Consider the following 16,251-nt stretch of genomic DNA (forward strand, 5'->3'; position numbering starts at 1 on the left):
CAGAACAAGGTACAAGGACAGGCAGCACTGGGTCCAGTGCAGTCTGTGCCAAAGGACTGAAGCCCTACAGTGCCCGGTCCACAGTTAACTGGACACTGTGCTCCAGCTCCTCCTCGAATGTTGCCGATGCCAACACCAACTGGAAGGAAGGAAGGAAGGAAGGAAGGAAGGGTGACCAGATCCTATTTGGACCCTCAAGGTAGATTGGTGACTGGCATGAGGACCGGTGGAGACCATTGCGAACCCACCAGTACAGATGGAGGATTGGCACTCCTCACCACAGGGTCGCTTTGGGGTATCGCGGCAAAAGCCAGTGCATCCCCGTGCCTGGCACCATGCATCTGCAGGGACTGGTGCCGATGCATCTTCGGATTCCCTTGATGCTTGGCACAGTCCTTCCCCAGTGTAGAGGCCGATGACAAGGATCCAGATAGCCTCAGCCTGGAAAAGATAGACAATGGTCGGTCTCCGGCATCCCTGACCACCAACTGCATCAACAGAATCGATGGTCCCGCCAATGTAGACAGCTCGGTGTCTATCAGCATGGCTCCTTGGTCCTTCAAATGCAGATGCTGATGGCTCAGACTTCTTTGACCCAAAGAGCTGCTCCATCTTGTCGAGTCAAAGCAGACATCCCTTCAGGGTTAGCTGGGCGCATAAGAGATGCCCCCAGGAAGAGGACACATATCTCCTATAGATCCGTTATGGACATGGTCCTCTAGCACCAGGGGCATTGCTGAAAAGTGGATGTGGCGATGACAGACAAAACAAAAAGGAGCACAAACCAAAAATGATGGCAGCGGGACATCGATGGCAGGCGAGCACCGAGAACCGCTGCCATGGGGAAATAGACCGTGAAAGGAAATTTACCCGAATCCCCGAAAACCCTGAATAGGAGACACTACGGGAGGATGAAGAAAAAAAAAATCCACAAAAAATCCACGAAAAATGCGAGAAAAACCAACGGTTTCCACAAGGCCAAAAAATAGCCAAAGTGAGCTCATTCACACCACAAGACTTACAGCTCCGCAGAAAAAGAGACTGGAGAGGGACCCTATGAGAACGCATGATATAGGACATGGTGGAAACTTTGACATAAGTTTTCCATGTCGGGGCTCCATCTGATATCACCCATGTGTGAGGATTACCCTCTTGCTGGTTCTCTGAGAATAAGTCTTCAAATAAATAAACAAATAAATGAATAAATAAATAAATAAATGCAGCAAATCCTAATCAACCCCTAAATGTTTGCCATTCTATACAAAGGCATAATGGGTGCCTATTGAGAAATCCAGGGCTGGAGGCCATGGATAGCTAGGCCTCACTTTATACAGCATAAAAATTTTACACAGCATTTCATCTTCCCTCTCTCTTGGGGCTCCTCCTTTGATTCCTTCCACCCTCTGTCTTATATCTAGGGTGAATGAGATGGGAGAGCATGCACAGAGCACTGGATGTGACTCACGCCGAGTGTTGAGTGCAACAGCAGAGAGAATGCTCTGGCAGCCACATGGAATAGCCAAGGTAACAAAATGAGCCAGCTGGCCACATCACACAGATGACTTCTCCCTTCTCCTGCACTTGTATACAGAGGGAGCTGGTCCATTGCAACAGGATCATGTGCTTCTCTGGCTCCTTCTCCTTTTGTTTTAAAATCTAGGCTAGATTAGTGGGGCTTTCAGAACTTCCCCTAGCTCTTCTTTTGAACATGATTCTCTTCATATCTGCACTGACTGCTCAGTGGAGTTTGATATGCCAAACATTTGTTAATGCAGGTGTGCCTAGGGCTTGAAAAAGGTTGTGAAAAACTGTTATAGACTACAACAGTTCCCTTGAATAAAATATTTGTTTGTTTTTCTATACCAGTGTTCGATCTGGAATATCACGTCGGTATGGTCTACTTGATTTGCGTCAGATATCTGCATAATTAACTAATGAACTATAATGTTTTAAAGCAGCATTATGGTCTTTTAAATAAATAGCAAAATAAATTTCATAATTATCACACAATTTTCAGGAGCTTATACCATAAACCTTTTTTTCTTTTAAATGAGATAAAAGAAGCCATCATGGTTGATGATCTAATTTACAAAAAAATAAATACTCTTAGAAAAGCAGCCTTTCATAAAGTATTTCTAGTGAATATCATTATTCTAAATGAAACTCTAGAATGATGATGACCTTTAGCACATTTTAAAAGTATTTTGAATATAAATTTTCAACCCAATAAATTAGCTTCTTTGGACTTAGTTCAAACTCTAGATGCCACCATGTACATTATGGAAAAGGATGAGTTATCTCACTGTTCTGCCCTTTTCCAGCACATAAATCCATTCTAGATAGGACAAATGTACAGGCACATGGATTTTAGCTTTTTAAGTATATATACCTACACCATTCTCTTCAAAAAAGGGTGAAGAGGCCCAATAAGAAGTTCCTGTCAGGAACATCTCACAGTACAGTAACCAAAAAGGATGAGATGGATCAATACAGATAACATAACAAAACAATCAGGAATGTCACTTCAAGTACAATGTATCCTTAAACCATGTCCATTAGACACTAGACTAGAAGGACCTAACAGCAGATGAACAACTCAATACATGTGGTTTTTCTACACTTCCTCTGAACATCTGCTATTGGAGACAGACTGCTGAGCTAGATGGACCTTTGGTCTGACCCAGTTTTGCAATTCTTATGTTATGGTCTTATTAAATTAAAGCAATCTGCTTTCTGAACAGCCAATCAAGCCCCAGACTCATGCTTTGCTCTCCAGAACCAAAGGTTTTATGTATCAAATTATAATGCATCTCATTTTTAACTTGGACAAATGGATCACAAAAATACTATTTATGGGCAGATGCAATACATTAACAATGTATTGTTGCACAGGCAGCAAGCTAATTTTCATTCACTATAAAACAAGTTTTTCTGATTATGTAAATCAAATACACTAATATTCTGAACACAGTCCTCTCACAGCACCAGAATTTAAACCTCATGCCTTCATAATCACACACATTAAAAGAAACTCAGTCAATTACCAACCTTGTGTTCTGTGAGATCTAATAATACTTATGGAGCTGATCCAATCAGGAGATATCTTGGATACCAAAGAATAAAGGACTTCCAGGCTGATGGCATCCACAACAAGAATTTCAGGATAATGTCCATGGCATAAGAGCCTTCCTTCTCTCTGAGTCCCAAGAGAGAACTGGTAGAACTATCAACAGAAGAAATAACTATTCTTAGGATTTTGTCATTCAATATTTATGCAAACAATCATGTGCTTTCACAGGAAATATTTATACTAACCTGTATCCCAGTATGCGTGCAAGCTAACTTAGTAAACTCAATACATCTCCCATCATTCACATCCCACAGGCACATCTCCCTGTAAGAAAGAAAAAGGTAAAAGAAGAGACTGCACTACCGTAGTTATAGGATCACATGTTTGTCAGGTTAAGGCCTTAGGAAATGCAATTTTGGTTCTCCATAGTCAAGAAAGCATGAATCAGCCATAATGCATGTGGGACATTATCCAACAGCACCAACATGGACCTTATCATACCCATCACAGGTCAGGGGTTGAGCACAGTGCAGAAAAGGGTACCAGGAAGGCATGACCCCTCTGGGGGTCATCTCTCATTGCTCCAAAGAAGGCAGGTTGCTTATTTGTCAGATTGGAGCATCTAGGCACATAAGCAGAAAAGCCCTACTATATTGCAGAAAGAGGTATCACTAGAGCCAACTATAAGATCTGGCATCAGCCAGCAAGAGGCCATCAATGCAACTGGCACAGAGCACCTCCGATCTGGACACTTCTACAGCTAAAACTACAGCTCTGAGCTCCCATTAAGTGCCACGCTCAGTGAGGATTAACCAACCAATAAGGGTTTCTGAAGAGAATGTCTCCTCCAACTCCAGTGCAAAGGATCCTTCAGCCAGTGGATGCACAGATGTCAGAACTGGTGAAGAATTTCTTTGCCTCAAGCCCTGAAGATCGGAGATTGAAGATGGAACCTCTCCTGTCCAAAATGAAAGAAATTTTCCTATATAAGGCGGCTACTCAAAAGTCCCTAAAGGCTCATGTTTCACCCCAGGAGCTTCTGGCAGTGGGATTAAGTCCCCTCCCTGAAGTACTAACTTCACTTCCTACAGGGAAGGCCCTTCATGAATCAAAAGAGGAAGAAGTGGGGTTGTTCATTCTGCGTTCCTGTCTGATGTTTGCCCCTCAAACCAACAGATGTCCCCTACTTGGTTACCATCATCAGGCTCAGTGTACTCCCGTGGCCGAGGAAGAAAGAGGAAGATTCCAAGGAGATTCTCTCAGGTCCCCTACAAAATTTGCCATCGCATAAATTTTCCTCTGGAAGATCTCTGCTATCCACATTTTTTGTTTAAACTGGTGAAGTCAATTAGTCACATATTAAAACATCGCCACATTAAAAAAGATAAAGCAGAATTAGAAAAGCTACAGAGAAGGGCAACAAAAATGATAAAGGTGACGGAACAGATTCCCCTATGATTAAAGGCTAAAGAGGTTAGGGGTATTCAGTTTGGAGAAGGCTGAGGGGAGATATGATATAGGTCTATAAAATAGTGAGAGGAGTGAAAGAGGTAAACATGAATTGGTTGTTAACGCTATCAAAACGTAAAAAAAAAAATAGTAGGCATGCTATGAAGATACTAGGTAATACATTTAAGACAAACAGAATTAAATTTTTTTTTACTCAACATATACTTAAACTCTGGAATTCATTGCCTGAGGATGTTGTGAAAGCTGTTAGTGTAGCTGGGTTTGAAAAGTTTCTGGAAGAACAAGTCCATAAACCATTGGGGAAATCCACTACTTATCCATGGGATAAGCAACATGAAATCTATTAACCTTTTGGGATCATTCCAGGTACGTGACACATGGATTGGCCACTGCTGGAATAGTTTGACCCAGTATGACAAATCTTATGCTCTTATGAAGACACTGTCCATCACTATAAAGAAGAACCAATACCCAAGAACAGATATCTTCAGGCTTCTTCAGTTCCTTCAACCTGCAGCAGATTCTGCATCCATTCTTGTGCATAGATTCCTCACACTCCTGCAAATGAACATATGGCAGACCCAGACATCATGCCTGCTGGTGTTCCAAAAGCTGAAAGTATAGCATCCAAGTCTCCCCAGGATTTGGGTAGTCCAATTATGATAATCACTCTTTGATGGTGAAGTCAGTGTTGAAATATGCAAAGGACATTCATGATAACAGTAACACACCTCCTGGAAAGAAACAAAAAAAAAAAAAAATAGCTTTGGATGCATTTGAGAAAAAGGTCTTTCAAGGATCCATGCTTAGCACTATCACAGCTAATCAGCTGTACATGGTGCAGGATTTGCACAAATGCATGCAAAACCTGAAACATTTGATGGACTCGTTAGAACCAAGACAGTGACTTCAATCAAGCGGTGGAAGATGTGATAGAATGCGAGAATTATCCACTCCACATAAAAAGCTTTTGTCACCATGGCCAATACTTCAGCAGCTCCCATAGGAGTTTGAATAAGTTTGTGCAGCCAGTACTTCAGCAGCTTCCATAGGAGTCTGTGCATGACTATTTAACAAATGTACTCAGGAAAAAACTTGTTCGGCAACAAGGTATAGAAACTGTAGCTCTAATAAAGGAGCATCAATCCACCCTGCGGTCATTATCAGTGACAGCAGGGTTCAACTAACCCCACTATTTGTCCTACAAATGTCCGTGCTTCCAAAAAGTCCCTTCTGCAATTTTCAAAATAATCAAGCTTCTCCCACACTTCAGCAGCAGCAATTGCTGCCAGACAGAGATCAACATAGGGAATGGTGTTGGTCGAATACCCATTAGCACAGACAACCTACATCTGAAACCAGTTTGACAACTTTGAAGCCCACTTCCCTGGTGGAGGGGGAGGTGATACGGTCCAGTCCTTCCTTCCAGAATGGATCCAAGTTACCAAGTACCAGTATGTCCTGAAAACTGTGAAATATGGCTAATGCTTACACTTCTTTCACCCCCCTCTAATCCAACGGATTTCAATTTTTAGCTTCAAATCTCTCAATTTGCCCCACTGCAGCTAGAGATAGAGTCTCTCCTTCAACAGAAGGCAATCAGGCTTCTCTCTTCTCAGAATTGTGGCCAGGCATTCTAATCATATTTTCTAATTCAAGAAGTCACAGGGATTGAGACCTAACCTGGGCTTCAGAGGCTGAATAAAGTTTTGTTTCGAAAAAGGTTCAAGATGAACTCCCTCTAGATGATACTTCCCTTCATTCAACCAAGGAATTAGATGCACATTCTGGAGCTGAAAGACACTTATAATGCACATTCTCATTCACTCCATCCATCGAAATTTCTCAGGGACGTGAAGGGCAAGCACTGCCAGTATAAGGTACTTCCTTTTGGTCTTTTAGTGGTCCCCAGAGATTCATCAGTTGAAATCTGCATATTCGCCTACTTGAATGACTGGTTATTGAAAAGTCTAGTTCCCAGAGGAGTTCTGGAGCCCCTCAAAACAACTATATGGCTTCTCCAATCCTTGAGTTTCCTCCTCTACTTCTCCAAGTCCAACTTGGTCCTGTCTCAAAGAATTCAGTTCATAGGAGCCCAGATAAATACACTTCAGGTTAAAACATTTCTCCCCTTCAAAACCGCTACATCGCTGATGTAAAGAATTTTTTAAGGCAGTACTGAGAATCAGCCTATGATAAAAGGCTAAGCAAACAAGGGCTCTTCAGCTTGGAAGAGAGACAGCTAAGAAGACATGATAGAAGTTTATAAAATCATGAGTGTGGTGGAATGGTTAAATAAATAATGGTTACATAGTAGCATTTTTTTGACATAAGTAAATGTGGAATATGAAATAAGACCAATGATTGATTTACCTGCATCTCTTTTTCTTTAAATGTACTAGGTAACACCATACTTTGTGACATTAGACGTTTTTGCAACACATTGAGCATCAAAGATGTGATGGTGAGATGAATTCCACGGAGTGTTTTTATGGAGCGTGTTCACAAGGAAATATACACCAGCAAAGAAATGTTCTGATGGATGAAATTCTAAGGAAAATGTTTGGTTTTTTTTAATTTGAAAGAAGAAAGAGGCCATTCCCTGAGGAAGGAAGCATGGTGCTTCCGAAACATGGACCACGTTGGTTTTTGTCGTCTTCTTTTTCAAACTCACTGGGACAGTGGAGATTTAATCAAACGCTCACCATTGTTTCAAGGTAACAAAAATAAAAAGCACTTAATTCACCATAAGTTTCACCTTAACAACTAAAATTTAAACTTAAAGGTGGTTGGAGCCTTAAACCGATGATTAAATTCTCAGGCATATGGAAGTTGCAGAAATTAGTGTGGCATTTAGCCTGTTGATATGAGGATTATGCCTTCTTCATTTAAATATTCACATATATAAATAATTGCTGGATGCAAGAACTGCATATTCCTTGTTTAATATCTTGTGTATTTTGAGGGAAGGTTTGCTGGATTTTGATTTATTAAATTTCCTATCCAGGAAAATTCTTTTTCACTCAACACACAATAAAACTCTGGAATTTGTTGCCAGAGGATGTGGTTAGTGCAGTTAGTGTAGCTGGGTTCAAAAAAGGTTTGCATAAGTTCTTGGAGGAGAAGTCCATTAACGGCTATTAATCAAGTTTACTTACAATTAATAGCTGTGGCTATTCCCTATCAGTAGCATGGGATCTTCTTAGTATTTGGGTAATTGCCAGGTTCTTGTGGCCTGTTTGACCTCTGTTGGAAACAGGATGCTGGGCTTGTTGGACCCTTGGTCTGACCCAGCATGGCAATTTAATATGTTCTTAATACTTTGTATGGTTAAATAAAGAACAGTTATTTACCCTTTCAAATAATATTAGAACAAAGTCCCATGAGAGGCTTCTAAGAAAACTAGAGAGTCATGGGATAGGAGGCAATGTCCTTTAGTGGATTGCAAGCTAGTTAAAAGAAAGGAAACAGAGTAGGATTAAACGGTCAGTTTTTATAATGGAAAAAGGTAAAAGAGTGCCTCAGGGATCTGTACTTGGACTGGTGCTTTTTAATAGATTTATAAATGATCTGGAAAAGGGGTACGATGAGTGAGGTGATCAAATTTGCAGATGACACAAAATTATGCAGAGTAGTTAAATCTCAAACGGATTGTGATGAATTGCAGGAGCACCTTGCAAGACTGGAAGATGGGCTTCCAAATGGCAGATGAAATTTAATGAGGACAAGTGCAAAGTGATGTATATAGGGAAAAATAACCCTTGCTGTAGTTACACAATGTTAGGTTCTATCTTAAGAGTTACCACCCAGGAAAGAGATCTAGTCGTCATTGTGGATAATATATTGAAATCTTCAGCCCAGTGTGTTGTGGCGATCAAAAAAGCAAACAATGTTAGGAATTATTAGGAAGGGATTGGCAAATAAAACAGAGGATATCATAATGCCTCTGTATTGCTCCACGGTGAGACTGCACCTTGAATAATGTGTGCAATTCTGGTCACTGTATCTCAAAAAAAGGATATAGCTGCACTGGAGAAAGTGCAAAGAAGGGCGACCAAACTAAGGGGCATGGAACGGCTGCACTAAGAGGAAAGGCTAAAGAAGTTAGGGCTATTCAGTTTAGAGAAGAGACAACTGAGGGGAGATATGATAAAAATCTACAAAATCATGAAAGGACTTGTTCAAGTTAATATAAATTGGTTATTTACTCTTAGATACTAGAAGGACAAGGGGGCACTCCATGAAGTTAGCAAGTAGCTCATTAAAAACAAATCAAAGAACATTCTTTTTCACTCAGCACATAGTTAAGCTCTGGAATTCATTGCCAGAAGATGTGAATACAGCAGTTAATGTAACTGGTTTAAAAAAGGTTTGGATAAGTTCCTAGAGAAAAAAAATCCATAAACTATTATTATGGTAATTAATAAGCAATAGTAGCTTGTGATTTATCTAATGTTTGGGTACTTGCCATATACTTGTGACTTGGATTGGAAACAGGATACTGGGTTTGATGGACCCTTGGTCTGACCCAGTATGGCATATCTTATGTTCACTCCACGAAACAAATAACCAACAGATTCAAAACAAATTTTAGAAAGTATTTTTTCACTTTGCAACTATCAAGTTGTGGAAGCTATTGCCAGAGGATGCGATCAAGGTGACTAGCATAGCAGAGTTTAAAAGAGGTATAGACAGATTCCTGGAGGAAGAGTCCATAACATGTACAAATTCTTATCGCCGATGTACAAATTCTTATCGCCGTCTCAATACGGCTTCCGACGTCATCACAGCACTGAGGCATTACTCGTCTCCTTGTCTGACTACATCCTAAAAAGCCTTGACAAAAGGTCTCTCACATCTCCTGATCCTCCTTCACATTTCCTCTGCCTTTGACATGGTCAACCACAAAATACTAATAGATCGACTCACTGACATTGGCATCACAGGCTCAGCCCTCCAATGGTTTCAATCCTATCTACAAGATAGACAATACAGTGTCCAAATAGGCAATAGCACCTCCAAACCAATCCCCCTGACACAAGGTGTTCCACAGGGATCTTCCCTCTCCTCTACATTGTTCAACATCTATCTCCTCCCCCTCTACTCTCCAAACTTGGCCTCCCACACTTCATCTATGCTGACTATGTACAAATTCTTATACCTATACATGACACACTTCACAAAGCCTCCCAGACTTGGAACTCGACACTTTCCATCATCAATTCTCTTCTGACAAGCAATTTCCTTGCACTAAACACTGACAAAACAGAGCTTCTCTACATTGCACCCCAAGGCATCACCCCATCCCTACATTCAAACACCCCCTGCACCTCCACTGCCTACACCAAACATGTGCGCAGCCTTGGCATCACCAACAATTCACCTTCAAAAAATTCATTAACAATACTACCAAATCCTGCTACTTCAAACTTCACACTCTCAAAAAGCTGAAACCTATTCTATACCTCAGCGACTTCCGCACCATTCTACAGGCCTTCATTTTATCCAAGATTAACTACTGCAATGCCCTGCTCCTTGGACTACCCAAGAGTTCACTGCAACCATTACAACTACTCCAAAATGCTACTGCCCAGATCCTAACACCCACAAACGCGACCACATCACCCCTGTACTGCATCACCTGCATTGGCTCCCTGTCACTGCAAGAATATCATACAAATCTCTCACCCTAGTCCACAAAGCGCTCCACAACCAAAATATGCACTGGCTAGAAAAACATCTTACATTCCATAACACAAATAGACCCACAAGACATCAACACAGAGCGACACTACTGACCCCATCACCAAAGACTTCAAGCTCAGCTCCACCAAAGCTCTGGCTCTGTCTTTAGCTGCTCCCCCCCCCCCCTTTGGAACAAACTTCCCTCCTCATTGCGCCAAGAAGCATGCCCAAAAAAGTTCAAACAAGACCTGAAAACATACCTGTTTAAACAAGCATACCCCGATCAGCTCTCCCCCCTCCCATGAAGTCCATTCCCCTACATGACACACACTCCACAAGTCCATCTCGACACCCATGTATATAATGTTATTCCTGTAAATATGGTTTTTCTTGTAATTTATGTTAAGTTTTCATGATTCATATCAATATAACCTGTAAATCGTTTAGTGTTACCCTTTGTTATCCATATGTTCCTTGTTTCACTGTAAAGCAATTACTGCTGAATTTCGTTTAATGTGAACTGATGAGATGTTCCCAACGTTCATCGGTATATAAAAAACTATAAATAAAAATTAGTAGCCAGGCAGACTAAAGAACACTATTGCTATACCTGGGAATTAATAATAGGAATTAGATCTACTTTATAGGATCTGTCAGGTACTTGCGATCTGGATTGGCCACTGTCAGAGACAGGATTCAAGGATCAATGGATCCAGTATGGCAATTCCTATGTTCTTGTGATAGAACTGGTTCTTCACAGCCACATAAGTGCAGCAATTTAAATAGTTCTGACTTATCTGCACATGCAGGCCTTCAGAGAGCCCTCTGAAGTCAGCAGGACCAGTTCTATCAATTTTTCTACCCATTCTCTGCAACCCCCAAAATGAGAGCATCCCTTTATTGATGGATGAACCCAAAAATCCAGTGCATCAAGTGACCCTATTTACCTATTTTCCACTAAGGAATAGGAGATTTACACAGATGTGACATGCACTCTAGTGTCATGGTCCCTAGCAGAAAGTCATTTGTAGATCAAATCTTTGGAACTGCAAGCCACTGCTATGCTTTAAGAGCTTTCTCTCCCCTACTCTACAGCAAGAGATCTTGATCCAGATGGACAACCAGGTGGCCATGTTCTTAAAAAAAAAAAAAAAAAAAAAAAAAAAAACTAGGCTGAGGCTTCTATACCCTCTGCTAGGAGGCCTTCCAAATCTGGTCATGAGCTGATCATCACAATGCCCATCCCAAGTAATCTTTCTTCCAGGAATCCAGAATACATTGGCAGACTGCCTCAGCAGGAGTTCTGCAACTGCACGAGTAGGCACTTGGATCAAAGGATCACAAACAACATGCTCAGTCGCTGGGGAACACTGAAAGACCTGTTCGCCTCAGAGAACACCAAAAAGTTGAGAATTTCTGCTCATCTAAGCAGCTACAGATCAGCTACCAAATGCTTTTGTGCTTCATAGGAGCACTGGTCTACTCTATATATACCCACCACCAAGTACTTTCATTTCCAGGATTATCCAAAAGCCTCCAGGAGGGGGTGAGATTAAATCCTCATAGCACTGGCCTGGCCATGACAACTACAGAATCTATATCCTATCAGTTTTTCAATTTAGGAAAAATATCTAGGGGGTCATAGTGGACAATACATTGAAACCATCTTATCAGTGTGCTGCTGTGGTCAAAAAAGCAAACATTGTTAGGAATTATTAGGAAGGCAATGGTGAATAAAACTAAGAATGTCATAATGCTTCTCTACTGCGTTCCATGATGAACCCGCACCTCGAGTACTATATTCAATTCTGGTCGCCGCATCTGAAAAAAAGATATAGTTGCACTGGAGATGGTACTGAGAAGGGTGACCAGAAATGATAAAGGGGATGGAACTGCTTCCCTATGAGGAAATGCTAAACAGCTGTTCAGCTTGGAAAAGAGATGGCTGAGGGGGGATATGATGGAGTTCTACAAAATCATGAGAGGACTAGAACAGATCAATGTGAATCTATTATTTACTCTTTCAGATAATACAAGGACTAGGGGCACTTCATGAAGTTAGCAAGTAATACATTTAAAACAAATGGGAAAAAATTCTCTCTCATTCAACACACAACAGTTATGATGGCTCTACTGAATGACGGTATATAAAGCTCAATAAATAAATAAATAAACAAACAAACAAATAAATAAAATAAAAACAAACAAACAAACAAACACTCTGGAATTCATTACCAGAGGATGTGATTATTACAGTTAGAATAGCTGGGTTTATAAAAGGTTTAGACAAGTTCCTGGAGAAATCCATAAATTATTAGTCAAGTTGTCTTAGGGAATAGCTATTTCATTTATCTGGCATTAGAAGCATGGGATCTAGCTAATGTTTGGGTACTTGCCAAGTACTTATATTCTGAATTTGCCACTGTTGGAAACAGGATGCTGAGCTTGATGGACCCTCGGGATCTGACCCAGTATGGCAATTTTTAATGCTCTTAATTTAATCTCCAATTCCATTGGTGATGTCTCCAATTTACATTCAGCTTGGAGAAGAGACGGCTGAGGGGGGATATGATAGAGATGTTTAAAATTATGAGAGGTCTAGAACGGGTAGATGTGAATCGGTTATTTACTCTTTCGGATAATAGAAAGAATAGGGGGCACTCCATGAAGTTAGCATGGGGCACATTTAAAACTAATCGGAGAAAGTTCTTTTTTACTCAACGCACAATTAAACTCTGGAATTTGTTGCGAGGATGTGGTTAGTGCAGTTAGTATAGCTGTGTTTAAAAAAAGATTGGATAAGTTCTTGGAGGAGAAGTCCATTACCTGCTATTAGGTTCACTTAGAGAATAGCCACTGTCATTAGCAATGGTAACATGGAATGGACTTAGCTTTTGGGTACTTGCCAGGTTCCTATGGCCTGGATTGGCCACTGTTGGAAACAGGATGCTGGGCTTGATGGACCCTTGGTCTGACCCAGTATGGCATTTTCTTATGTTCTTCTTATGTTCTTACATAACACAGGTCAGCAGGCTTTCCCATTCAAACATGCCGTTGCTGGCCCTCATTGAATGGATGTTGAAACAAGCAATAATCTTCTCCTTACTCTTTCCAAAAGGAAGGGAATGACATGCCAATTTCAGCTAAAAACCAGAAGATCCTACAATTTCACGAGCAAAGTGTTTCCAACACTGTGTGAATCCAGCCACTTCTCCTGCATTCCAGAGACCTTGTTCAGTATCTGTTCTTCTCGTCCTCAGCACCTTTTCAGTCAAGGGTTATTCTCAGTGCCATTGAGGCATATCACCAGCAGGTGGAGAGGGCTCCAATTTCTCTCTATCCTTTGGTGTCAAAATTCATGAAAAGCCTGTGGGCATGCTTTGACTCCAGTTAGTAAATTTCCAATACCTTAAGACCACAATCTAGTCTTATATCAAGTTATTAAACCTCCCATCAAACATCTCAAGTCAGTGGACCTGAAGTGAAGTGTTTCTTGTGGCCATCACCTCAATGCAAAGAGAACATAAATTACAGGCTCTGGATTCATATTCAACATGCCAGCTTTTCCACAATAGGGTTGTTCTACAAACTCACCTCAAGTTCCTTCTGAAAGTGCTATCTGCGTTCCACATTAACCAAGAAATTGTGCTACCGATATTCTTTTCAAGCTCGCATGCACACAAAACAGAAAGGATTCTTCACTCCTTGGACTGTAACACAACCTAACCATCAAGCTTCTCAATTGTTTGTGTCCTTTGATCCCAATAAGCAGGAGTGGTGCACTTTTGGTCTGTTCTCCAGACACTTGGTTTTGACTCGACTGGACTACTGCAATTCTATCTATTTAGAACTGCACACCTCCACAAGTAGACCACTCCAAATTATACAGAACTCAGCTGCACAAGTTTTGCCAGGTATCAATATAAACGAACATAATAGACAAATTCTACATTCTCTCCACTGACTGCCCTTACAATGGAGAGTAAAGTACAAGTTATTAATGATAATTCATAGAACACCACCACAGAGGATATCTCATCAAGTTCCATCCTGCATCTCCATCATCCAGTAAAAGCCCTACACTCTGTTGAATGTGGCTTGCTTGAGCTTCCTTTGCTTCGAGGTACTTGCCTTGGTGAAACTCGGGATCATGCTCTCTCAATTACAGGTCCTTGCTTGTCAAATTCATTGCCAGAGTTCTTCTGGTTGATTTCATGCCAGATATCATTTAAGAAGTAACTGAACACTTACCTTTTCTGCCCGGTGTTTAAGGATATAAAATTCCACAGTTTCCTGTAGTGTGCATTATAATTTGCAATGTTTTTATTTTGAGTGTATCAGTGTAGGGATTTTTTTTTGTCTATTTAAGTGCTTTTACGGTCACATTTTATTTTATTGTAATAGTTACAATTTTTATTAATAATAACAATAATAGGCAGTTTCCAAATGGATGTATGGCGAATGGATTGTATACCACATTATTACTCATCGACTCATCAAGTAAGAGCCATGGTGACTTCATTGGTTCACCTTGGGGCCACTTCCATTGAAGACATATACAAAGCTGCTACCTTCATGTCCTACTACTGTCTGGACAGCATGTCTCAGAAAGACTTTGAACCAGTAGTTCTGTTCAGCCTGTTCACCCATTCTCCACACTCCACCTGATGGGGCTGGGCTGTCTTTCATTAAGTGCCTCAGCAGTGCAGTCTTCAGCTTGGGACTCTCGTGTGTTATGGCTGATTCATGCCTGCTTGTTGATAGAGAAAGCAAGTTTGCTTACCTGTAAACAGGGTTCCTCATAGACAGCAGGTTGAATCAACCATGCTTAGTGTAGGCCTACCTCCCTGGAGAATAGACTACCTTACCGAAGTTTAAACTCTAGAAGAGGCTGAAGGGCTCATGAGGAAGCTTGCATGCACAGAACTCATGCACATGCTCATTAAAACTTTAACTGTGCTCTGAGAGCTGGGACCAAATTAGCATTGCTGGATGATATTACCCATGCGTTATGGCTGATTTGTTCTACTGTCTACAAAGAACAATGATTACAGGTATGCAAGCTTGCTTTATATTTGGGACAGACAATGAACCGCAGAAGGCAAGAATCTATACAAAGTGAATGGTTTAAAACCATCCAAATAAGTACTGCCGCTCTTAATTATAGATTCCAATCCTACTTTGACCAACATTTGAATTAAGCGAGAGGGTAAACAAATTGCTTTCCTCAAACAAAGGATTTCTGGTAAATGATATAAGCCCTGAAGCTGCAGAAGCCCAAAATCAACTACATAAATATAAATGGGAGACAAAAATCTGTAGCAAATGAAGGTAATAAGTTTAAAAGAAAAAGTTAAGATGCAAATGAAATTCAAAAGAGAGGGGGGGTGTCAAAACATCATGAGAGACTCATTTGTGCAAACACTAGAGAGATTATGTTTCTTGATGCCATAAATGACTGTTTCATGGAGCAGCTGGTCCTTGAACTGACTTGAAGGGAAGCTACTTTTGATCTATTCCTCAGTGGCACATACAGCCTGATGCAAGGGATTATCACAGTGGAACTACTTAGCAACAACGATCATAATGTAATTAAATCTGACATTCACTGAAGAGGGGACATTAAGTAAAACTACTGCAACAGCATATAGTGTTAAAAATGGAGACTGACAAAATGAGGAATTTAGAAAAAATACATAAAAAGAACAGTGGCAAAAAATTAAGTTTGCATGAGGCACAAACATGGTTTAAAAATAGCATCTTGGAAGCCCAGATAAAATGTATTCCATGCATTAAAAGATATTGAAAGAAGACCAAACAACTGCCAGCATGGTTTGATGGCAAGGTGAAAGAGCAGTTAAAATAAATGGGCATCTTTCAAAAATTAAAGGCAAATCCAAATGAAGAAAATAGGTAAGTGCTTAAGTACTGGCAAGTTAGATATAAAACAGTATTAAGACAGGCCAAAAGAGATTTTGAGAAGAAGTTTGCCAGAGAGGCAAAAATTAATAATAAAAACATTTTCA

The 16,251-nt window shown here is 40.6% G+C and overlaps 1 protein-coding gene across 3 annotated transcripts in view; it reads right to left on the minus strand.

Annotated features, from left to right (window-relative positions):
* The window catches only part of WDR7 (WD repeat domain 7), a 1,145,388-nt gene that overhangs the window by 1,073,595 nt on the left and 55,542 nt on the right, over positions 1 to 16,251 (minus strand). For all 3 annotated transcript variants that reach the window (XM_029579728.1, XM_029579736.1, XM_029579721.1), the window contains exons 4-5: positions 3,316 to 3,394; positions 3,049 to 3,223 (exon numbers count right to left, since the gene is read on the minus strand). In XM_029579728.1, coding sequence (XP_029435588.1) covers positions 3,049 to 3,223; positions 3,316 to 3,394 — 254 coding nt within the window. The remainder of the gene's footprint in view (positions 1 to 3,048; positions 3,224 to 3,315; positions 3,395 to 16,251) is intronic.

This window comes from Rhinatrema bivittatum, chromosome 1 (genome assembly GCF_901001135.1).
Source record: "Rhinatrema bivittatum chromosome 1, aRhiBiv1.1, whole genome shotgun sequence".
Taxonomy (NCBI): Eukaryota; Metazoa; Chordata; class Amphibia; order Gymnophiona; family Rhinatrematidae; genus Rhinatrema; species Rhinatrema bivittatum.